The 26,657-nt window shown below is 35.7% G+C and overlaps 1 protein-coding gene across 1 annotated transcript in view; it reads right to left on the reverse strand.

The window, feature by feature from the left end:
• The window catches only part of LOC150110581 (uncharacterized), an 851,360-nt gene that overhangs the window by 171,624 nt on the left and 653,079 nt on the right, over nt 1-26,657 (reverse strand). The window contains 2 exon segments of the mRNA XM_090402114.1: nt 5,022-5,124; nt 25,434-25,592. Of these exon segments, the coding sequence (XP_090258240.1) occupies nt 5,022-5,124; nt 25,434-25,592 (262 nt within the window).

Consider the following 26,657-nt stretch of genomic DNA (forward strand, 5'->3'; position numbering starts at 1 on the left):
CAGAACTGTAATATGTTGTTTGCCATGAAGATGTTGGTTTGAAATTCAGCAAAATATAAGCCAGTTAATAGACATCTTTCTATAATTTAATTTATTTGGTGTTGTAATAGCATTAAAATAAGTAACAAATAAAGTAACATCCAACACCCAAGCTTCTCAAGAAGATTCATATCCTCTGTATATAGCTGATAATACTGTTAAATTGACCAGTATCATTAATATATCATTTAAAAAATGATATGTTAATTTAAAGGATGAAGAGATGTTGGAAATTGTCCAGAGGCAATTGACTAAGATAGTTTCTGATCTCTGGAATGTTGAATATGAGGAAAGGTTGAGAAGGTGAAATTTACAGAGTCTAGTATAGTTCGCCCACCATTTGTAGATCCCTTCTTTGGATTTTGCCAAGAATAGTCGATTCATGCTGAAGGGGAGAAAGAAATGAAGGATGTACGAATTGGTCACCAACATGCGAAATCACGTGCTTTCTTGCTGTCGCTGTACTAGTACTAGCTTGATTTTTGTTGTCGCTTTTTTGCATTTTTTTTTATTATTAATTTGTATGATGGATCCAGTACAGTCAACAAGTTCTGTTGTTAAATGTTTCAGTAGCTCTTACTGAATAATGTGCTGACATTCTGCAAAAAATAATTGTCAGAAGGCCATCTCCTTGTTCCCTCTTTCTCAAGTCATAAAACGTGCAAGTGCAATTGCAGGCATATCGGGGTCGACTGTTAAAAGAATTCGTAGGGAATCAAAAGGTGAAGGTAAGCCAAAATTTAAATCTCTTAAAAAAAAGCGCCAGAGAAAGAAAACCATCGAAACCATAGCTTTGAATGATTTTGATGTAGACGTCATAAGAAGAACTATTCACGAATTTTACGTGGTCAAGAAAAGAGTGCCAACTGTTCCGAAATTGATTCCTGTGCTTAAAGAAAAAATTAATTTTCTTTGGAAAAGAGAAACTTTAAGGAAAATACTTCATGAAATCGGATTTTGTTTTAAAAAGTCCCAGAATAAAGGGAAACTTATCATGGAGCGAAGTGACATTGTTTTATCTAGAACGCAGTATTTGAGAGCAGTGAGACGTTTCAGGGAGGAGAAAAGACTGATTGTGTATCTAGATAAAACTTGGATTGATAGTAATTTAACTTATGGAAAATGTCGGAAGTCTAAAGAAGAATGTGGAGTGCTACAAACCGGAAATGCCTCGCGGTGAATAATAATTTTGTGTGTGGGTGGAGAAATGGGTTTTTTACCGAATTCAATCTTACTATACAAAGCCAATTCAACTACTGGAGATTACCATGGGTAAATGAATTCTACGATCTTCGAAAAGTGGGCAGAAGAAAATCTGATTCCAAACCTTCCTAAAAATGCTGTTGTGTGTTGATATAATTGATAACGCTTCATATCACTCTATTCGATTAAACAAAGTTCCAAATTGGTCTAATAAGAAGCAAGTTCTTATGGATTGGCTCTCTGCAAATAACATTTCTCATTACCCAGATATGCGAAAAATTGAATTGCTTAATTTGGTCAAAAGAAACTCACCCACAACTAAACTATTTAAATTCGACACGATGCTCAAAGAGCATGGATTTCTAGCTTTGAGGCTACCACCATATCATCGTGATATTAATGCTATTGAGTATGTTTGGGCAGAAGTGAAAAGTTTCATTCGCCATCCCAACGTAACTGGGGATATGGACACGTCAAAACTTTTTAAGCTTTCAGAACAGGCGATTGAAAGTATTACAGTTCAAAACTGGGGAAAATATTGCTCTCATGTCACTTCATTGGAAAATATATATTGGGACAAAGACGGAATTATCGAAGAATTATGCAAACCTTTGGTGATCAGTTTAAGTGAAAGTGATGGCGATGTGGACACCGCTTCAGATGACTCTGAAGATTAAAAGAATTTGACAATTGTATTTTTTCCAACATTTTTTTTTGCATGGGTTTGTTAAAAGAGTCACAACAAGTCATAAATAATTAATCAGTTTAGGACATTAAAGTGTCTCAATTCTCTCAACTGTAAGTTTAAAATATCTAAGTTCATTTGAAATAATTTCTGTTTTTCTGTATAATTATTTTTATTTTATAGAAAACTTTCTTAAAAATAAACTTAGTTACATTTTTGTTTTAAGCAATACCTTTTTTAATTTTGTTAACACTCTACGTACATTTTTCCAACTGTTATACAAGCAAAATAGTTACACTTTAAAAACAGCAATGTTCGTAAAAGAAAAGCTAAATTTTGCGACCTGTAATAATAAACAAACTCATCCCAGAAGACAGACTGATTACCCTATTATCGGAATGGCTTCTCCTTTTTCTGACATGCGCAGAAGTGTCAAAGGACCTCTAATTGGTGGGCGAACCATAGATAGGAGAAGGAGGGGTGGGTGATATGATAGAGATATACAAGTTGGTAAGGGACTGTTAGATCAATGTTGAAGAGGTTTTTCATAAAATGGTTGGAGATCAGGGGAGAACAAGAGGTCATCCCTGGAAGCTGTATAAGGAGCGTGTGAACAAGGGAGTGAGAAGCAGGTTTTTTGCATGGAGAGTTGTGAATGATTAGAATGCCTTGTTTGAGAGTGTGGTGTCTACAGAGAATTTGAATGTGTTTAAGGCAAGGTATGATGAGCTGTGTGTGTGACAAAAGGATCTCCTAGATGAGTCTTTGACTCCATAGGGTCCTGGGATAATAATAATAAAATAATGTGCTGAAAATGGCCAGTGACTTTTCCTCTTCTAGAACACTCCCACTTAACCATGAATGAATGGTAGAAACTTATCAAACATTTTATACCCAACTTATTAATCTGTTTTCCAGTCCAATCTCACAATTTTACTACAAAATTTTCATGAGGCAATGTGAAAAAGGTCTTTTTACAAAATGTACAATAGATATATCATTATTATTATTATTACCCAAGAACCCATGGAGTCAAAGACTCATCTGGGAGCTCATCACACTGTGCTTTAAACACACTCATCTCTGCAGACACCACACTCTCAGGCAAGACATTCCAATCATTCACAACTCTGCATGAAAAAAACCGGCTTCTCCCTACCCCTACTCACAACCTCTTTATACAGTTTCCAGGGATGACCTCTGGTTCTCCTCTGATCTCCCACTATTTTCTGTAGAACCTCTGTGTGTATGTGTGACAAAAGAATCTTTCCTTCCACCAATCTGATACATCACTCACATCACTATTATATATATAAGTAAACTGCTAAAACACCATTACTCCTTGAGATATCTCTGCTGACCACTGTGGGGAATTTTGCTGTTGTAAATTCATTCCTGAATCCTTGCTCTAGCTAACATTGGCACCTCCGTAGCGCAATTGGAAGAACGACGGTACATTGTGCCCTTCGATTGGAATAGGCCTAAGTTCGATTCTCGTTGCAATGGGAGGAATCTTTATCTGGACGATTTTCAATCAAAGGTGAGTTAGCCGATCTCATACGGAGGTAGCAGGGTTTTTTCTCCCAGAAACTCGGGTTTTTCATCCTGCATACAGACAAATTGGCCCTTCAGAACACACGCAATTTACAGACATAGAATACCAGTTGTGGAGGTGGGCGGTAGATGGCGTTGATAGAGATGATTCGTAGTAAAGGTTTGGTGTAGTGTTGAGACAGTTGTAGGTGTCCTCCCGCGATGAGTCTCTGGACTCCTTGGAGGTGTCAGGAATAATAATAATCTTCATACTGCACCATCATTTGAGATACAAAGATTCCTGCAATTTCTGCAGTTTTGTCTTCCTATGTGGAGCTGAACAATTTTACTCTTCTTTCTTTGGAATCTTTCCTATTCCAATGATTTTGCTATACAAGAATATTAAGAATACCATTAAATCCCTGGAACAGTCCCCTTAATACCTGATTATATATCATGATGTCACACCTCTTCTTGAGTTATCAAAATGAGCTTATTAAATTATTCAAAAATATTCTGCTCACTCACTTCTGGCATTTGTCTATCATGCCATCCTTGCTATTTAATCTCTGGTTTCCCATATAAAATATGACCACAGTATGATAAGTGTAAGTGTAGCACTTTGGAGTACAGATGTGTAAAGCTGGTGGAGCAGTGCTTCAGGTGGTGAAGGAGATTCAAGATATGGAGCTGACAGCAGCCTGAAGTTCAGAGGACACATTGTAAGTGTTGAAAAGATACACAGTGCACTGCTACTATTATAAGAAGAGTATGTATAAACAGGGCGGATTGTGCCAAAGTATTAGTCTTGGTCAGACCACACATAGATTATTGTGCTCATATTTGGTTACTATTGTGATATGAAATGCCTGAAGAGGGTCCAGAGATTGGTGACTAAGGCAATATCAGGATTCTAGAATTGGTTATGAGAAGTAGTTGAGGAAATGTAAATTAAAGAATTTAGATTTAGTGGTGAAAAGAGGTGACATGATAGAGATGTTTACAATGGTAAGGGGATTTTAATGGATTAATACAAAAGGGATTATACATAGAGCAGAAAGTGAAAGGAAAGAATAAAAAAACCATCCATGACACTTGTGTAAAAGTGAGATTAAGAAGGGAATGATGAACAGATTTCTTACATAGAAAGTGGTGAGTAGAATGCATTGCCAAGATGTGTGTGAATATTAGAGTTGTATATGAATTTATAGGTCAGTATGATAGATACATAATTCATTAAGCAAGATCTTCCTCAATGAGTAATAATCTGTTATAATAATAAATATACACTTCAGTCTATGTGAACACTTTGATTAAACTGTTTACTCTGAAAAAAACAACAACAAATGAATCTTAGCTTGCTATTTTGGTATATCAAATTTCATCAAGCACTTTACGAAGGCGAGGGGAGAGGATCATATCATGATACCCATATGGAGTTGTTATCATCAACTTCATTTATAAAGAATGTCTGGAAAGTAATTATTAATAAAAATATTTTAAAACATTTTACATAAATTTAAGATAGACTTGTGAAAACAAGGGTGATAATAAGCCATACCTTGTTTAAGACATTTTAATGGAAGAACCCTCTGTGCAGTCACATGGCTTGTACCCATATCAGTAACTGAGAAGCGAAGGAAAGCTAGATCAATAAAGGTAACCTGAAATGGAAATAATTTAAAAACCTGTTCAGGAAGGAAACAAATCATATATAATTTGAAATGAAATAAGAATAAAATAATATTTAATATTATTATTATTATTATTATTATTATATTGAGTTTTAATGTGGTTCTAACTCCTGTTTTTAATTTAAAAGTGTCATAAAGTAACTCTACTTGTCACGCTGAAGACAGTGACATATAATTCTTCAAAATCGGCCAAGTGGAATCCAAAATCTGAGTGTGCTAAAAACTGAAGCGTACACCGCAGTTGCTAACGAGTACAGAACAAAGGACGTCGCCATCTTTGCAGCTGTCCAAAGGAAGAAAGGAGAGTCATGAAGTGTAACAAATGTCAGAAGGAATTGCCGTCCGACGGATGTTACATAACCATAGGAAATGCCATAGGAATCTTCACTTTACATGTTCTGAAATTTCAGAAACAACCTGGCAACGCAAATCCAATGCCAAACGAGAAGAATGGAAGTGCCTAAACTGTAGAGAGAACAAAGAAACGCCACCACCCATGACGCAACTGATTACGCCGGAGGCAAAATCGGACGATGAACTGAACAGACAACAAAACACCGGTAAGTCTTATAATTTGAGTTCCGTTAATTTATTACTAGAAAAAGGTTTAGAAAATATAAAAGCCAGCTTGGCAGATCTTATCCAAGAACTATTTGATAAACAGAATAAAGAAATAACAAAAAAAATTAGCGAATATGAAGAGTTTGTTCAATTTAATAATTCAAAAGTCGAAAAAGTCTTACAAACGGTAAAAGACATTAAAACCAGCATTAACGCATTAACTGAGAGGCAGCACAAATTGATAAAAGACACATCGGAACTCCATCAAGAATTTAATTCCCTGAAACTACAATACAAAGTTTTAAACCAACAACAACATAAAGAAGACCTTGTCGTAAATGGTCTTCCAGAAACCGAATCCACAGAAAATCTCAGAGATGTAGTTCTAAAGTTATGCCATGCAATTGACATCCCCCTACAGCATAATGATATTCAGACCATAAATCGGTTTCCCAGGAAGAAGAGAAAACAAGGCTCGCCACGACTGGCACCAGTCACAGTTCGTCTAACAAACAAGGCTACGTGAGACAATCTCATAAAAGCCAGCAGACTGAAAAAACCAGTAGTCAAGGATTTAAATGCATCGCAAGACAATATGCCAATCTTTCTACCTGAGTATTTAACACCTTTCAATCAGAATCTTTTGTACCAAGCAAGAAAAGAAAATACAGAAAAAAGTATCAATTTTTATGGATCAAAGATGGCAAAATATTCTTGAGAAAGTCACAGACTTCAAAGTCTATAGAAATAAAAACCTTGGAAGATATAGACAGGTTGCCAGAGTGAAACAAAAGACTCCAACTTAGTTCAATAAGAAGATCTCAACACAACAAAAATGAATGTGAACCATCAGATAGATGTAATTACACCAGAATACATCAGTAATTGTACTTTCGAATCTCTTGATGCATGGAAACAAAACACAGTACAAGCGAGAGGTCTCTCAATCTTGCATATTAACATCAGAAGCATTAGAAAACACTGGTTATTATTACAGGCTTATCTGAGGAATTACACTGATATTATCGATATATTGATTCTTACAGAAGTATCCATAACTAATGACGAAGCGACTGCTTTCCAAATTCCAGGCTTCCAACAACATAGATCATGCTGCCAAACAAGAAGAGGGGGTGGAATATTAATATTTATGAAACAAAAACTAATAGCAAAAGAAACGGCCTATCAGTTTGAGCATGCTGAAACCCTCTGCCTCGAAATCATTAATACCACGAATACACAGCATCCCATAATACTAAATGCTATTTACAGGCCACCAAACCTAAACGTGATAAAATTCTTACACGAACTCAATTGCTGGCTTTCAAGCCAAGAAATATGCTCAACCGAACACCTAATGATAATTGGCAACATAAACATAAATATTGCAAATGAAAACCAGAACAGCACTGTACAATACCTAGACACACTATCCATATATAATCTAATACCAACAATAACATCATGTACCAGAGAAGAAATATTCGGAAATACTATCACTGCCTCCTGTCTAGACCATATAAATGTCCGAGCACCACCAAATAGTTACACTGCATCAGTCATAAAGTGCAAAGTAGCAGACCATTACTTCACTGCTCTAAACCTGCACACCAAGACAATACCCATGCAATGTCCCACAGAAGAAAAACGACAGAAAGCAATAATAGACGAAGAAATAGTCAACCACGAAATAAAAAAAACAGACTGGGAACATCTGGCATCAGATTCAGCAGATATCTTATACAACAACATTAAACTCACACTGGAGGAAATATATAAGAAAGCTACAAAGAAAGTGTGAATTCGATCAAAAACAACACAAAATCCTTGGATAACACAAAACTTAATCGTAGAAATACACAGAAAGGACGCTTTATGGAAAGAATTAAAGCGATATCCAAATAACACAACTTTAAAAACTGAATATAAGATAACAAGGAATCGCCTTACAACACAAATCAGAAATGCAAAAAGAAGCTATTACAGAGACAAACTAACCTCCGCACAAAACAACATGAAACAAACCTGGCATCTGATTAATGAGATGCTAGATTCTGTTCCCAACACCACTGCCTCCGAAACCATAAAACACAGCTTCATGAAAGACGCAAAACCTATCCAACAACTAGCAAATGACTTTAACTAATACTTTGCAGACTCCATCCAAGAACTTCACAGAAATATTTCCCCAATCACAAAACGAGACCATCCACTTGGACTGCAATCAAAACAGACATTATGGTTCCCAACCATAAAAGAAGCAGAACTTCTCTCAGCAATACATCAAATCAAACCAAACAAAGGCCCAGGAATAGATGGTATCAGACCTAAAGATATAAAGCAACATGCAACTAGTTTAAGTCCTATCCTACTAAAACTAATAAATAAAATATTTAAAACAGGACAGATACCAAGTATGCTAAAGACCGCCATAATCACACCCATATACAAACGAGGAAAAAGAAATTTAATCAGCAATTACAGACCCATAGCAACATTACCAATTATCAATCAAATTATGGAGCGGATCATACTAAAGAAACTCACAGTATACACTGAGATCTTTCATATTATCCCCAAAACACAATATGGTTTTCAGAAAAATAAGGGAACAACATCTCTGTTGGAAGACTTTACAGATGTAATTAATACCGCCTTAGACAAAAACAAAATTGCCATGGTAGTCTTTATAGATCTAACTAAAGCATTCGATATACTTACACATCAAACCTTGTTAGAAAAGCTGAGGCATGTTGGAATAGACGGGCCTCTTCACAGGTGGTTTACAAACTACCTCCAAAATAGAAAGCATATCACACGCATCGGATCAAACCGAAGCAGAGAGCTACCAGTAACCTGTGGAGTGCCACAGGGAGCTGTACTCTCCCCAACTCTATTCAACATTTACACACACGATATTAATCAGTTACCACTCAAAGGTAAGATATTCAAACGATACAGCAATAATATCCATCCATAATAACGCAAGTATAGCCCAAACAAATATGCAACATGATATAAATCTGATCATAGACTGGCTCATGAAAAACTCCATACACCTAAACTCAGAAAAGACAAAATTAATGATATTCAGAAATCCACTGACTCGACCAGTTGATAACAAATATATAACCATCCAACATCCACTTTCCAACACAAAAAACACACAGAACAGCAAAACCACTACAATCACTCAGGTTGAAACAATACGATACCTTGGAATTTACTTCGATGCAGATATGAACTGGAATAGCCATATAAATCATGCACACAACAAACTCCAAACAATAAGTGGCAAACTCTACAGGTTAAAAGACATAGTTCCCATATGCCTAAAAACACTAATATACAAAGCATCATGCCAAAATATACTAAGATATGCTATAACAACGTATGCTTTCTGTGCACCCTACAAATTAAATAGATTAATGTCGCTACAGTACAAAATGACAAAACTGATCTTTTGGGAACAAAGAGAAAATCACGACCTTATAAACATTGCAATGGCAGAACACAAAATACTGACAGCAAAACATTTATGTCACTATGCAGCCTTGCTAAAACATTATTTCGATGCCAACTACAGGACAGTTAGAAATACATACCGTATGACTAGACCTCAGACTACTAATTATATCACATATAAATACAATAATCACTATGGAAAGGCCACACGAAACTTCTACATCCCAGACATGATAAACAAATTACCTTTTGAATACAGAAACCTTACAAACTACAATAGCCTGAAAAGAGCTCTAAGGACATACTATGAACAAGAAACACGCACCCAAAATACCATACAAACTTAATGAAACACAATCTATTCGCTCAGGCTTCCAGTTCAGCAATGCATCAATACATTCCAAGTTATTGTGTGTGTGTGTGTGTGTGTGTGTGTGCGCGCGCGCGTGCGTGCACGAATTTCTCAATCATAGATTTCGTAGCATCCCAACACAGCAAAAAAAAAAAAAAAAAACCATAATAACCAACTAGTGTCATCCTCAAATAAGCTTACATATAAGCTTCAAGGATGAAAACAAAAAAAAATTAGTTCTCATCCAAGATGTATCATATGTAACCAAATACATGTAATGTATGTATCACATGAAAACCAATGTATGTCATGTATGTATTATAAGTAAACCAATGTATGTAATGTATCATATGTAAACAAATGTATGTAATGTATATAATAATTGTAACAAATGTATGTAATGTATATAATAATTGTAACAAATGTATGTGATGTATATAATAACCGTAACAAATGTATGCAACGTAAAAAAAAAAAAAATTCTTTTAAAAGTAAATCATGAGTTTACACCGTATCTTTGTGAAAATAAGGAAACATAATATTTAGATTGCATATGTGTAAATACTGTTGTATAATCACACCTTTTCAAACTTGAAAAAAAAAAAAAATAGTAAACCACAACATATAATATTATACAACTTATGTAACTCTGAACAATATAATTGTAAATTATTATTATGATTGTTATATCTAAAAAAAAAAACTGTTATCATCATTGCTATTTAAATCTCATTATATGTAGCACAAAGTGCTGAACCTTGTAAAATAATATACTGAATAGATGATCATTGTACATATGTAAATTTTTGAAAGAACAATAAAAAAAAAAAAAAATATATTATTATTATTATTAACATCTTAACTCCATGGAATCAGCGACTCATCACGGGAGGTACACACTATTGCACACAACCATGCTTTAAACTGATTCAATGTGTTTACATTCACAATACACTCAGGCAATGCATTCCACTCAACATCCACTCTCCATACAAAGACAAAGAATCTGATCCTCCCTCCTCTGCTTACACCCTCCTTTATATGGTTTCCAGCAATGACCTCTTGTTCTATTCCCCTCTCTCATTCTATGAAAAATCTTTTCCATGTCAACTTGATAACAACCCTTAACTAGCTTATATGTCTCAATCATATCCCCTGCCCCTTCCTCCTATTCAGGATACTCTGCAACTTACATTCTCTCAATCTGTCCTCGTACAACACATTCCAAAGACCACTGACCACCTTTGTGAATCTTCTCTGGACACTTTCCAACATCCTCATCACCATGAAAGCCCAGTGATGAAATCTGAACACAATAATCCATGTGAGGTCTCATCAAGCCTTGTACAATAGCATCATACCCTTTCTGTTTCTTTATGTCAAGGTCATCTGCTTCATTGCCATTATCTGATGTGATGCCTTTACAACTTATCCATTGTGGTCCCTGAATTTCAGGACCCTCTCCACCATCACTCCTAGATCTCTCATCTCCTCTACTTCCTTTCATGTTTCTCCACCAAGTGTATAATTTGCATCCGATCGTTGCTTAACAAATTTCAAAACCTTAAACTTTGCAACATTGAACTGACAGTTCCACTTACCCGCTTATTCATGCAATCTATTCAAGTCCTCCTGTAAGCCCATAACATCCACTTGACTCTGCATTGCTCTCCCCAGTTTTGCATCATCTGCAAACAGTCGCATATCACTAGTTAAACAAATCCTAATATCATTAACATATTGGGATTGGTTTGAACAACAATGGCCCCAAAACTGACCCCTGTGGCACACCACTAGTGACCTTTCTCTTTTGGGATGCCACATCCCCATATACAACTCCAATCCCATCTATTTCAATTTATTTAAGAACTTGTCGAGTGGCAGTCTGTGAAAAGCTTTTGCAAAATCCAAGTACATACTGTATATGCATCTTCCTGTCCAAGGTATTTGTCACCTTGTTATAGTACATAAGTAAGTTGGCGAAATGATCTCCCTGTAACAAACCCATGCTGAAAACCACAGAGAATACTGCTGTTATCGACCCATTTCAGTATCCTATCTTTCACCAATCTCTCCAGTACCTTCACCACAACTCAAGATATACAGACTGGCCTATAATTTTAAGCTACAGCCTTATCACGACCTTTATGCAGTGGAACAATTTTACCTTCTTTCTACTTCCTTGGAACCTGTGCTGTTGCAAGACTTTTATTAACAGGCATGCCAATGCTGCTGCCAATTCCCTGGAACATTTCCTTAAGATGCATGGTGATATGTCATCAAATCCAATCACTTTATTGATATTAAGTTTATTTATTTCTTCATATACCTCCTGCTCAATCACTATTAATCCATCCTCTCCTTCGTCCTAGACACTTATGTTCTCATGATTCCAACCAGATCAGGATGAAACACCCTTATATATTGATCACCGAATGGATGAAATTAATGGATGAAATCCATTAATATCATCTTACCATGATCATTCTTCCTTCTACTTGCCACATATCTAAAAAATCTCTATGGTTTTTCTTTGCCTGATTTGTCAATTTTCGGGACTTTAAAATTTTCTTTCAAACCTGGTTTTGGTGCAGTGTAGGGATTTGGTGCCTCTCCAGTCAATTCTGTGGCATGTTTGAAGTGCATTGTCTGATAGGCCTGTTTTACCATAGTGGTGGTATTTAATGTGTCATTTGTGTTCATCTTTTCTGATTGAGATGGTGCGTCCTATTTCCCCTATGTAAGGTAGGTTATGGGTACATTGAATTTTTTAAACTCCTGGGTGGGCCAGGTATGGAAGAGGATCTTTTGAAGAGCTAAGAAAATTTCTTAATTTTTCAGGGGTTTGATATAACTGCCCTTTAGTGAAAAGGGCAGTTATATCAAAGGTGGCTAATAAATCTTTGTCATTGAGTGTAATATTTTTAATTTTGTTTATGAAGTGTTGTGTATTATTTATGTAGGAGGGAGAGTGACCTACCAACTCCTTGAGTGTGGTTGCTAATTTCTTGGCTAAATGATAATTAGGGCTGTCGATTCCTTCAACTATCGGTCATAGTGATATGTTTGTTTTGTGTATTTCTGTCAGGACAAATTCTGGGAGAGCAGGCATAATGTGGTATATTAGTTTTTTGTTGTTTCTTCTGCCATGTGATCACCGATTTGATTAATTCTGTTGTTTTCTTTTTGATGCGGTTTGTAGGTTGTTCACCATTTGGTATATGTTGAGATTGGATACCAAATGGTTCATTTTTTCTAGGATCGAGGACAACAGTAGTATTGATTGCAAAAGCAGATATGCTACAGTTGTCCTCTAGCACTCAAGAAGTTGGTAGGTCACTCCCCCTCCTACATAAAAAATACACAATACTTCATAAACAAAATTAGAAACATCACACTCAACGACAAAGATTTATTAGTCAGCTTTGACATAACCGCACCTTTTCACTAATATCCCGATCAATGATACTGTTCTTCTCTTACAGAATATATTTCTGCCTGACATCATGGCCCTTTTTGCCCATGTACTCTGCTCTGGTATTTGTGTGGCAAAATAATTTTTACCTACAAAAAGAAGTTACAGCCATGGACTCACCACTTTCCCTCCCAATAGCTAACTTTTAATTGGAAGACTTTGAGCAATGAACTCTAGATTCCAGCCTAAAGCCCAAAGTCTGCTCATATATGTTGATGATATTTTCACCATTTGGCTCCATGGTCGTGAAAGATTAAATACATTAATAAGACATCTGAACAAACAACACCAACATATTCAATTCATTATCAAAATCAAAAACAGCAACTTTCTTCCTTTTCTAGACACAGTTGTCACACGTCTTCCCTCAGGCTGGCTCTCCTTCACAGTCTATGGCAAACCTACATACACACAACACACACACAGGCCAATTCATATATAAAAATTCATACCACCATCCAACACAAAACCTAAAAAGATTACAAAAACTAGGAGACACAGAGCCCTAACAATTTGCTCCAATGAACAAGCTCTGAACCAAGAATTTGAAATTATTAACTAAACATTTGTATAAAAATGGCTACAATAAAAAAAAACAGTTCACAAGATCCTCCATCAAAATGCTACTAAAAACAAAAAAGATTACAAGAATACCATAGCAATACCTTACATTAGGGATTCAGAAAAAATAGATAGAACACTACTTAAATAACATTAAAACTACCTTCAAACCCCCGAAAAATTAAGAAATTTTCTTAGCTCTTCAAAAGATCCTCTTCCATACCTGGCCCACCCAGGAGTTTACAAAATTCAATGTACCTATAACCTACCTTGCATAGGGGAAAATAAAAAAAGATGAACACAAATGACACATTAAATACCACCACTATGGTAAAACAGGCCTATTAGACAATGCACTCCAAACATGTCACAGAATTGACTAGAGAGGCACCGAGTCCCTACACCACACCAAAATTTGAATTTTCTTTCAAACCAAAACCTGGTTTGAAAGAAAATTCAAAGAAGCCTGTGAAATGCTGAAACATTATCCAAACCTGAACAAAAATGATGGATTAATCATTCCAAGAATGTGGAGACCCATATGCTATCCATATATCAACAAGAACAACCCCAAACAGAAGAAAATCTCAATAGGAGAGGATTTTAGAAATGTTTAATGTAGTTTCGTTTATATTTTATTGTTATCGAAAAAAAATTATTTTTTATATGTTTATTTTATTTTATTTATTTATTTTTCCACAAATGATCAAGCTAGGTTAAATGATTAAAAGCATTTAGATTTGTCTTACTTTTGTATAGTGCAGTGTCATGTAGCTTGTATCTTATACATACATATTTTTCCTGATGATGATCTCCATACAGAGAACGAAATGCCAAATGTTACTTTCCTAATTTTAAGTAAAGTAATTATTCTAACGTGTGTTGTGTCTCCATAAATTCCTCACAATGAATGCTTACCACTTGTAACCTTAAAAGAAAGAATCAACTATGTGAGGTTACTTCTGCGACATTTGACAAAGACTGATGTGAGAACAGAGGTGGATGGATTGAAGGTTCTTAGGATATTGCAGAATCTCAATGTAAATTCTGCTGTGGGATTAAATGGGATGGTCATGTTTTATGAGCATGTGCAAGGGAACTAGCAAATGTCTCTGACTAGGGTTTTTGAGTCTCAGCTCTGGCAGAGCCCCAATGGAGTGGAAAGAGATTAAAATAATTCCTTTGTATAGGGAGGCGGGAGTTCTACAGTTGCAGCAGAAAGTTATAGACCAATCAGCATCTCTCAGTAGTGATGTACTCAAAACGTTGGTCAGAGTGAATTCAGAAATTGGTGGATAAGAATATGCTACTTTATATGAGGGAGGAGACAGCATGGCTTTGTATAATATACAAAACTTTGTACTTTTTATAATAGTGACAGCTGAGTTGAATAAAGATAAGATATACACCAGTTATGTGCATAACTGCAAGGCTCTGTGCTAAGACCTCTGCTGTTAATTTATACAGTCATTTTCTGATGATGTAAATTTGTGTAGAGTAATAGTTTATCAAGGCAAAAGTTAGAGAATAAAGCCAGGGGAATCATTAAATGGGATGATGGTGAACAAGTAAACATCAAAAGTAACTACTAAGTTTATCTTTGGAGGGTAAGGTTTTCTATACTGGACTTAAAATGGACAGAGTTGTTTATATGTATAAAGAGACTCCTTAGATGTTCTTCAAGAATGTATTCACTAGGTTCCTAAAAAATGAAGAGCTTATGTATCCTTGGTCTACAGAAGTCATAAATAAATTAAAGGCTTATAATTCCATATGCTCCCTCCCAGATATATACCTAAAATATACAAACAGAATGTGCCACTGTCATCCAACACTAGATGACAAGGAGTCACCTACCTATAAATTAGCCAAACTCTTACCGAAAGTGCTCTCTCTCTCTCTCTCTCTGAATACTGGCAGTACCCACTTCATATATAAAGAGCTCTGCCCATTTTAATATCCAGTCCACATCTAGTATAGGAAACCTTACCTTCCACAAGCCTGACTTACTGGCCAGTTTGATGGCTTTACTTGTTCATTAATATCCCATTTAAAGATATAGCTTTGTTCATATGCAGGGATGATCACATTATCATAAAGAGTGAAGGGAATGCAGAGGTGTTGCTACCACTCTGAGTCCCACATTTGGTTTTCATCTGTGTGTGTTTAGTAGGACTTTTGCAAAGTATAATTTGGTGTGACTGGTCATTGTTGTTTTACAAAGAACAGATTGCATGAAGTTGATTGCTGTTGTATTTGCAGTTGTGCATTTCTTCTTGTAGGTGTAATTGTTGAATGATGTAGTTGTATTTGTTAAAGTGACATTCAAATCCACAAAAAAAATAAATCTCATATGCTTTAAAGTGGAAAAGCAGAAGAGGATCTGGCTTTTGCACATATATTGTAGCTGATGTATGTAATATTTAAGGGATTGGTTAAATGGAATTTGTCAATACCCTTTGCTATCTCATATATAAAAAGAGAACTTATGCAAGAGACTTCTTCTGTTTAACAAATATTTCCAGCTTTTCTGCAAAGTTTTACTGTGTAGTAAAATACCAAATGCCATGAGACCACAATCTCATGCACAGTACATTGTCGATTCCTAAACCACCTGAGACATGGACTGTGGATGAAAAATTTACCAGTAGAACTGAAGATGCAAGATTATAATTTCATTAAAAAGATTTTCAATCATCAGGTATGTAGGGACCTCATTTGATAAAACAAGCAGAATTGAATTATCCTATAATAAATCTGAATCTTATCAAAACACTAATGTAAATCTTATGATCTGTATTGCATGTTTCCAACCTCCTTAAAAAAGGACAGGAAGACGTCATTTACAAAGCATTAGCAAATTAAGAAGTGTTTCTTTCTGCAAGTGATGACTGAGTAATAACTGAGTTGACATCTCTCCCACCAGTCGGAGAGAGAGTGACCATATGGTTTTGACTTGGAAAATGAATAGACATGCAGGAGCATAAAAGAGACGGGAACTTATGTGGAATTATAATGCAGGTGATTATAATAGTCTTAGACGTCAACTTCGGGAAGTTGCATGGAGGGAGGAATTGGAAGGCCAGGATATCATTAGTGCGTGGGAAATTGTGAAAGAATATTTGTTAGCAGCAATGGTAAGTTGTATACCACGAGTGAAGAAGAGGACACAATTTGGAGTAAAGTGGATGACAAACAATATTAAACAGGAATTGCATGCGAAAAAGAGGCTATGGAAGAGATACAAGGAGACAGGTGAAAAGAAGATGCATGAAGAATATAAGACACAGGCCAGAAGAGTGATTAGTGTGGTAAGGAAAGCGAAACTGGAATATGAGAGGAGATTGGCCCTAAGATCCAAAGAAAATCCAAGGGAATTTTTTAGATATGTGGCCTGTAGGAGGAGAAATGACTGTGGAAGAATGATATTGTGGGATAAAAATGGGAATAGAGTGACTAATGCAGAGGACATAGTGGAATTGTTCAATGAACACTTTATTGGAGTATTTCATCCTAGAGGAGTCAGTTTTAATGCTAAAGGGATAGGGCTGGTTCGAGGTTTAGAGGTACAGGAGGAGAGTGTGTGTTTCAGATACTGAGTACTCCAGATGTCAGTGGGACTGGATGGTATTTCACCACGAGTTTTGAGAGAATGTGCTAGGGAACTGACAGTGCCTTTAACCTGGCTTTTCAATGAAAGTCTGGCTTCGGCAAAGGTGCCCAAGGAATGGAAGGAAGGTAAGATAGTGCCATTGCATAAGGGTGGTAACAGACTGGAAGTGTCTAATTATAGGCCTGTCTGTGTGTCATCAGTAGTTGTTAAGATCTTGGAGAAAGTAGTGAAGAACTGTATACAGTATTGGGTAGATGAGGGTAAGGTTATCTGTGAGAGTCAACATGGATTTGTGAAAGGGTGCTCTTGTTTTAGCAATATGCTAGCCTTTTATAATAAAGTTACAAGAACATTAGATGAGGGAAAGGCATATACTGCAATTTTCTTAGACTAAGTGGAGGCATTTGACAGGGTACCACATGATAAGCTGATATTTAAGTTGCAGCACATGGGTCTGGATGTCAGATTGGTCAACTGGATTCAGGATTGGCTGTCTGATAAGTATCAGAGAGTTGTGTATGGTGGAGCAGTTCCAAGGAGGCAGAGGGTTACAAGTGGGGTCCCACAGGGCTCAGTACTAGGACCTATATTGTTTAACCTTTATATCAATGACATTGCCAGTGGGTTGCAAGGGGATATTCAAATTGTTTCTGTGAAACCTCTTTGGGCTTGTCAGTGATTAAATTTTCTTCTTATTCTTCAGGATCTTCCTGCTGTGCATCTAAATTTAGCAGGTCGGAATCACTCAACTTCTGAGAATGAGATTTAATTAACTTAAATTATTTGAAAAGCCTCTAAAATCATTTGCACGATGTGGAAGAATGTGCTTCCAAACGGCTCACAGATTGCTAGCAGTAATTTCATTCGACTTTGCGATTTTATAACCAGGCTCAGATTTCTCTGATTTGGCTAGAAAAGTCTTGGAAGGCATTCGCTTCCAAAAAACGGCTGGTTTCATCGACATTAAATATTTGTTGATCGCAATAGTCCCCTTCTTATACACAAATTTCTTCAAAATCTCTGGATATCTCCTTATCTGCACTTGCAGCAATACGATTAGAATATTATGTAGATTATTTCTCTTTTTGAAATGCTCAAATCACCCAGCACTAACATGGAATTCTTCTTCTTTTCCATCATTGATAGCCCTTTCTTTCCAGGTTACAAAGACACAATGCTTTTGATTTAATAAGGCCAGTGAACAGCAGGATCCATTTCTGGTTACAATCTTCGATCCATGTAAAAAGAATTCTCTCTAATTCAATCATTATAATACTTTGATTTTAAGTGCATGCATGATGAACTTCAAGCAGCCTTACCTTTCTCTTTGTATTCAGCAGTTGATTCACCCATTTTTGTGTTCTTGTCCTATCTTTGCTCTGGACTCGCCTTGTTCATTTTTCTTTATTATTTCAAGTTTTTCTTCCAATCAGATTACTTTTTGAATCACTTAAACAATTCTGTTTTTTGCTCACTCATTCTTTTACTCACGATTAAAGGTTAGGAAAATAATTTAAAAAAAAAAGTATGGAAAAGCACGAGATATGATCAGCAAAATGCTATGTAAAGCAGACGACATAAATTTTGGGGGGTAAATTTGGAACATAGTGTAGATGGAAACAGTGGCATAGCTGGGGGGGAGTGCAGAGGGAGCAGTCTGCCTGGGCAGCACTTTGAACCTCTTTCAACTTTTGTAGTTAATTCTAAAATACAGTCTCGAGAACTCAGTACCAAATATTTTGTAATACTACCTGCGAATTTTCCTCACAATTGCTGTAAGTATTGCTAGTTGTGAGAGGAGTTTTTCTAAATAAAATCTGATTAAGAATTACCTACATTACTATGAAATAGACTTTTTCAATGTCATCGACGATTTTGCTAACAGAAAAACAAGAAAAATAACATTTTAGAATGTTGAAATTAAAGTTTTACTTCAAAACTTAACTTAGTGTTTTAATTTATTTCCCTATATGTTGTTTTGACTTTTTGTAGTATTTTTGGTGTGTATTGAGAGGGGCGGCAAACTCAGGGACCGCCCAGGTGGCAACAGCTCTAGCTACGCCACTGCAGGGAAATAGTGTATTATGCCATTAAAAAATAACTCTGTAAAATGTTTCGAATTGGCAACTAAATTATTTCATCCTGGTGAGTGATTTTTTAAAATAGATAGCCATAAAAAAATGTATAGATCAAAAATTTTTAAAATCTGTAACATTTATTTTTAAGATATATATAGACACACTAATTAAATTTGGTCAAAAAAAACTGACACACTAATCGAAAATGCACTAATTGGGGGGTGCATTAATAGAAGGTTTGCTGTACTTTTAATGGAAATGCCAGGGAGAAAAATTCCAATGAATTCTGGTTGTTAAGACCGATGCTTGGAAGGATGAAGTCCTGCATAATGAAAATAAATATCTCTATTTCTATGAGAATGCAGCTTTGCTTCTAAAATATATTAACTGAAATTATTATTATTATTATTATTATTATTATTATCCCAAGACCCCATGGAGTCAAAGACTCATCTAGGAGGTCCTTTTGTCATATGCACAGCTCATCATACCATGCCTTAAACATACTCAAATTCTCTGCAGACACCACACTCTTAGGCAAGGCAAGGCAAGGTATTCCAATCATTCACAACTCTGCATGCAAAAAAACCTGCTTCCCACTCCCCTGCTCACACCCTCTTTATACAGTTTCCAGGGATAACCTCTGGTTCTTCCCTGATCTCCTACTATTTTCTGTGGAACCTCTCTAGCATTGATCCTATGGCAACCCCTTACTACCTTGGGTCTCTATCATATTACTCCTCTTCCTCCTATCCACTAGAGTCTGTTAAATTGCATCTTCTCAACCTTTCCTCATATTCAACATTCCAGAGATCAGAAACTACCTTAGTCAGTTGCCTCTGGACCCTTTCCAACATCTCTTCGTCCTTTTGAAAACCAGGTGACCAAAATCTATGCACAGTAGTCAATGTGTGGCCTAATCAAGCCTTATACCACATATAGGCAACCCTCAGCCCTCTACTTCTTTTGATCCAGCCCTAATCTATTTCAGCGAAGTTTGTCTGATGCATGGTGGGAGTAAACATGGTGTGTTCTACTAACTCACATTAAGCTGACGTAATAAGACTTGCATGTTTTCTCCAACCAAGGTCTCTTTCTCACTTTGACTAGCAGCATGTGTGAACGTGTTACGACGTGTCAGTTCGGTACTTGCGTTGGTGTTGTGCTTTGTACAGTCCCTGCATTGATGTTATGTTCTGTTTGGTGCCTGCGTTGATGTTTTGTTCTGTTCAGTGCCTGCAGTGTAGAAGACAGTTTTGTTTGACAGTTCTGAATATCGCTTATAAATTTGGGACAATGTCAGGGGTTATTGCAAAAAAAAAGAAAAGTAGATGCAGAGAATTGTCAATTTTAAGACAACTGGATGGAGGATTATTATTTTATTCTGAATAAAAGTTTGCCTGTATGTTTGCTGTGCAACGAATCCGTATCTGCCAACAAAGAATACGACTTGAAGAGACACTTTACATAGAGACATGCAGATCACCCAAAAATTGATGGACAACTATGAAAAGATGAAATACAGAAGTTGAAGAAGAACTTGGATACCCAGCAGCAAATGTTCAACAAGCAAAGAACGCAGCACCACAGCATTGTCAAAGCCAGCTTTCTGGTAAGCGAAAAAATCGCTAAGCATTCTAAGGCATTTGGTGAAGGAGAATTTATCAAAGAATGTCTGCTGGATGTTGCAAGTATAATATGTCCTGAAAAGAAAAAAGACTTCGAGAATATTTGTTTGTCGAGACATACTGTTGTCCGACGGATAGAAATTATGGCTGATGATATCAAAAAAAAGTTTAAAAGAGAAGATTTCTAGATTGGAAGCATTTTCAGCTTTGGATGACAGCACCAATGCCTCTGATACAACACAACTAGCAATATTCATTCGAGGAGTTGATGCGGATTTCAACATCACAGAAGAATTATTGGTGCTTCGGCCGTTAAAAGGAACAACTACCAGTGAAGATATATTTGAAACAGTCAACACAGTCTTCGAGAGATTTGGGCTTAAATGGAGTTCACTATCTGGCATATGCACTGATGGAGCCCTGCAATGGTTGGTGCATAGAAGGGATTTATTAGAATAGTTCATGAAAGAGCAATAGAACTACAGATCCATCTGGAAAATGTAACAAATTTTCACTGCATTTTCCACTAACAAAATCTGTGTGCAAAATCGATTAAATTCACAAATGTTATGGAAGTTGTAGTAGCCAGTATTAACTTTATTATGTCACTTAATCACCGCCAATTTAAGGAGTATTTGGCAGACCTATTTTCGGATTATGAAGATATGTCTTAGTATTGTGAAGTGAGGTGGTTGATGGAGTTGATGCACTGATGGAGCCCTGCAATGGTTGGTGCATAGAAGGGATTTATTAGAATAGTTCATGAAAGAGCAATAGAACTACAGATCCATCTGGAAAATGTAACAAATTTTCACTGCATTTTCCACTAACAAAATCTGTGTGCAAAATCGATTAAATTCACAAATGTTATGGAAGTTGTAGTAGCCAGTATTAACTTTATTATGTCACTTAATCACAGCCAATTTAAGGAGTATTTGGCAGACCTATTTTCGGATTATGAAGATATGTCTTAGTATTGTGAAGTGAGGTGGTTGAGTAAAGGTAAAATGTTAAAATGATTTTATGTTCTGAGACAAGACATTGCAGATTTTATGGACATAAAAGGAAACATAATTTACCAAGTAAAAGATGATGAGTGGGTGTGTGATTTGGCATTCCTTGTAGATGTCACCAGATACCGAAATGAACTGAATCTTAAAGTGCAAAAACAAGGACAATTGGTTCATGAACTGCATGGCCATGTCAAAGCTTTTTTTTTAATAAACTAAGATTGTTGGAAAGTCAGATAACAGCTAAAAATTGTTATCATTTTCCTACTCTAGCAACTCATAAAAAATATCCCTTATAATTGTTCTGGAGATGAACTGAAGGCACTAATAGAGAAATTTGATACAAGGTTTGCCAACTTCAAAAACAAAAACTCCACATTCGCTATATTTGCTCGTCCAACGGATGCTGATGTAAATAATGTGCCAAAAACTTACAGATGGAACTTATCTAGCTTCAGGCGGATTTAGTGCTAAAATCACAATTTAACAACATTGCTTTGACGGATTTTTATAAATTTTATTTGGTGGAAGAAAAATATACAAATTTACACGCCTTTTTAAGAAAAATAATTTTTATTTTCGGCAGCACATATATGTGTGAACAGTTTTCTTCGAGGATGAAATATAATAAATCAAAAATTCGGAAAAGAATAATGGACGAAAACCTCGAAAATTCTATGCGATTATCCTTAAGTAATATTAACGTCATTATTGATAGTCTCGTAGTTGAAGTACAAGGCCAATCTTCACATTAAATTGTTATGTCGTTCGTTATATTATAAAATTTATGTAGAGCTTTATACCAAAGCATTATATTATAAATAAATGAAATATGAAGTAGCAACTTGTTTTAATTCATTTAATATTAATTTATTTTATTTAATAATTTGGTCCGGCCCTTGACTCGGAGACAGAATGATAATTTGGCCCACGAACTAGGAAAGGTTGCCCATGCCTGCCTTATACAATGGAACAAGAATCTCCTTACACTCCTTCTACAAGTCAGTGTCCTCTGCATCATTCCCAGAATTCTTTGTGCTGTCCTCACAATTTTGGCAGTGTGTCCCCTAAATTTCAGATCCTTATCTGCTATCACCCTAAGATCTCTCATTTCCTCCACCTCTAGTGGAGGAAATGAGAGATGGATAATAAAAGAGAGGTGGATAATAAATAATAATAAATAAATCATAATAATAAATCATTTGTTTCAGCTACTATGATCATTTCTTTTGAGATGTCATTCTTCCCTCCTTTCCCCCCCAAAAAAATGGTGAGTGTGACCTTGCAGTCTTGACTTGAAAGCTGAAGAGACATGCAGAAATATCAAGTAGAAAGGAATTTATGTGGAATTATAATGTATGTGACTATAATCTTAGAAAGTGTCTAAGGGTAGTTAATGCATAAAAGAATTGCAATGGAAAGATATACTGTATACAAAAAAAAGTTCATCAGGGCTAGCTGAAGAAATATTTATCAATAGCAATAGCAACTCATATATTCCCCATACATAGTTACCCATATATTTTGATCTAAGGTATAGCTGAAAGTCTATTCAGTGACATTGTAGTATTTCCTTTAATAAATAAAGAAAAATTCCCATTGTAGTCTTCCCTTTAATAAGAAAGGAAAGGAAATTCCTTTCTTCTTATTCCTTTCCAGGTAACTGCATTCCCTATTCATGACCAAGTGACTTCTTTCACCAAATGGAATGAAGATATCTCATTCACACTGGCATAATTATATCCAAAATGCTTGATCCTCATTTTATTTTTATTACATCTTACATGAGGTAAATGACTCTGAAAAATTCCAGAAATTCATTTCCTTTATTATTATATTTTGATTCTTCTTTCCAGTCTATCTTTTCATAGTTGAAATCACCCTTTCACTAGTTAAAACTTCTAAAAAGGCAACTAACTCATTTTCCTTATTTTTAAATGCTCCTAGCATTCATGGAGACAAAACAGCCAGTATTTTTTTTTTTTTTTTAATATGAACTGTAGCCATAAATGGCTGAAAAAATCTATCATGCATTTAGAGTGGAGGTAGATTTTAAGAGTCAGATAATTCAGTTTGGTATAGTGACTAAAAATCGTTCTTTTTAATGCTGCTTCAAGCCTCCAAAAAACATGCTAGTGGTGTTACAGTGAACAACAACAATTGTCTACCAACTGCAAACATTCATAAACATCCATCCATCTATACCATTTCTAAATAGCAGGGTCTGGAATTTGAATTTATAAACTGCTGTTGAGGAGCGATAATGCTACCCACTTAGCTAACCAAGCCAGCTTTCTCTATACGAGAGTTTGGTTGAAAAGTTTGGTAAATTTCCAATAGATGGTGACACAATTCATTCATTCATACCAGTGTCGGCACTTATGATCTTTTTCATGACCCCTGACAAAATTTTAGCCACGTGCGATGTGTAGTTTTAGTTTGGGAAACATTTAAAAAAAAAACATGTTTGCATTTTTCATAAAAATGGAGAAAAACGAGTATTCGTGGAGTGATAAAACACTTTTATTTAAAGAAGTGGATAGCCACGCAGATCAAAGCCAAGTTAGATGCAGTTCATTGGGGGCTCTGCACAAGCATTAAAGACTATTTATTTTGGGATAAATGAGTTTAAACGTGGTCATAAGTCCATCGAAGATGAAGTGCACTCCGGATTCCCAACTAAGGTCTCTACAAAGGAAATGATTGATAAAATCCATGATATCGTTATGGAAGACTGCCGAGTGAAAGTGCATGAGATTGATGAGATTGTAAGCATCTCAACTGAACATGTATATCATATCCTGCATGAAAAATTACAAATGAAAAAGCTGTGTGTGCGATGGGTGCCGCGATTGTTGACTGTCGATCAAAAATGCATGCAAAAAGACATTTCAATTCAGTGTTTGGTGATGTTTGATTGCAACTGGCAGGATTTTTGAGTCGATTCATGACTGTAGATGAAACATGGATCCCCCACTACACACCTGAGTCCAAGCAGCAGTTAAAACAGTGGACAATGCCTGGTGAAAGAGCACCGAAAAAAGCGAATACTGTTTTGTCAGCTGGGAAGGTGATGGCCACTGTTTTTTTTAGGATTCAAAAAGAATTATCATGATAGACTATTGCACGAATTGAGGTTCGAATTGGTTCCACATCCACTGTATTCTCTGGACTTGGCCCCATGTGACTTCTTGTCCCCAAACTTAAAAATTTGGCTCGGTGGGAAAAAAACTTTCTTCAAACGAGTATGTCATAAAGGCTATCAATGACTAATTTTCACAATTTGATAAATCCTACTTTTTAGATTGGACGAAAAAATTTGAAACTCGCTGGACCTGTGTAGACCTCGATGGAGACTGTGTTGAGAAATAAAGGTGATTTTTTCAAAAAAAAATGTGTTTAACTTATTTTTTTACCAAACTTTTCAAACTATCCTGGTAGCCATTATTATTCTCCTATTTACGTGTGAAATTACAATAAGATAAACAATCACCATAAAAAAATTATATCAATAACATATTTTAAATATCTCTTACTCTGAAATGGAATGTATCATTCCATATTGGATTAAGACTGTTTCTCTGGATGAGTTTAGTTTTTTGCCTGTTACAGTCTACAGGAATACCTATAACTTCAACTTCTACCTGAGGACTTCCTGTGTGAGTTGTGGGACAAACATACTGCCCAGATATTACCTACAAGTAAAATATGCAAAATTGAATGCCATGTATAATAATCACTGGATTATTATAACTAATTTAAAAAAAAAGATTCATATCTTTTTTTTTGTAAGTTAGTTACAAAAAAAAAGTATTTAATGACATGTTAATAATGCATCCATCCAGACAGGTGTCTCTTATTTCTCAATATGTTACCATGACCTCTCCGTTATTTAAAAAACTGAAGCTTATATATTCTATCTAATAGGAAAAATTCGAAAGGTACACATATTTTTGATTTATTTATTTATTTATTCGTATGGCATGAATATCAAAACATGCAGTACAATACATTTAATAACATATAAAATTAAAAGTCAAAAGTCATTTTAAAAACCAATAAAATTAAAAGGTTACATCCATATTGGTCAGATAGTTCATAGCTTTGGGTGTAGCACTTAAAAAGTCCAATTTGTCTCCTTAATATGCTCTGAGATAACACTGAGTCACAATATGGTTCACAGTTTGTCTCTGAGCTCCACAATCACAATGCGGGGATGGTCGTTTACCCCATTTAAAAAGCATGTCTGCACATACACCATGACCAGTTCGTAATTTATTAAGCTGAGTCCAGGATTTTCGTGGAAGGTGTGAGCAAGCATCAAAACTTTCTTGTAATTCATTGAGAGAAAATTTTGTGATGTCATCTGTATGGCTCTCCCACCGTTCTTGCCACTTTTGCTTCAAGTCAAAGTTAGAATGTAGTAGTAGTCAGGCTAATTGTAGTGGTGGATGTCTTGCTCTCAATCGTCGTACAATTAAGTCTGGGAGATCTAGTATTGGTAGGGCTGTGTTCTCCAAGATTTTCTTATACTCCTGTAAGAGAGCCTTAGTCCTGCGCAGATTCGGTGGAACAATGTTACTAAGAGCTGGAAGCCAGTGTGTGGGCGTTGATTTAATTGTGCCACAAATTAGTCTCATTGTATTATTTAGTTGGCTATCAACAAGTTTAACATGTGTGCTATTTAGCCACACTGGTGAGCAATATTCGGCAACAGAGAAAACTAGACCAAGAGCAGTAATCTGCAGATTATCGGCTGT

Source organism: Typopeltis vanoorti, chromosome 1 (assembly GCF_054136105.1).
Source record: "Typopeltis vanoorti isolate ZY-2024b chromosome 1, IOZ_Tvanoo_1.0, whole genome shotgun sequence".
NCBI lineage: Eukaryota > Metazoa > Arthropoda > Arachnida > Uropygi > Thelyphonidae > Typopeltis > Typopeltis vanoorti.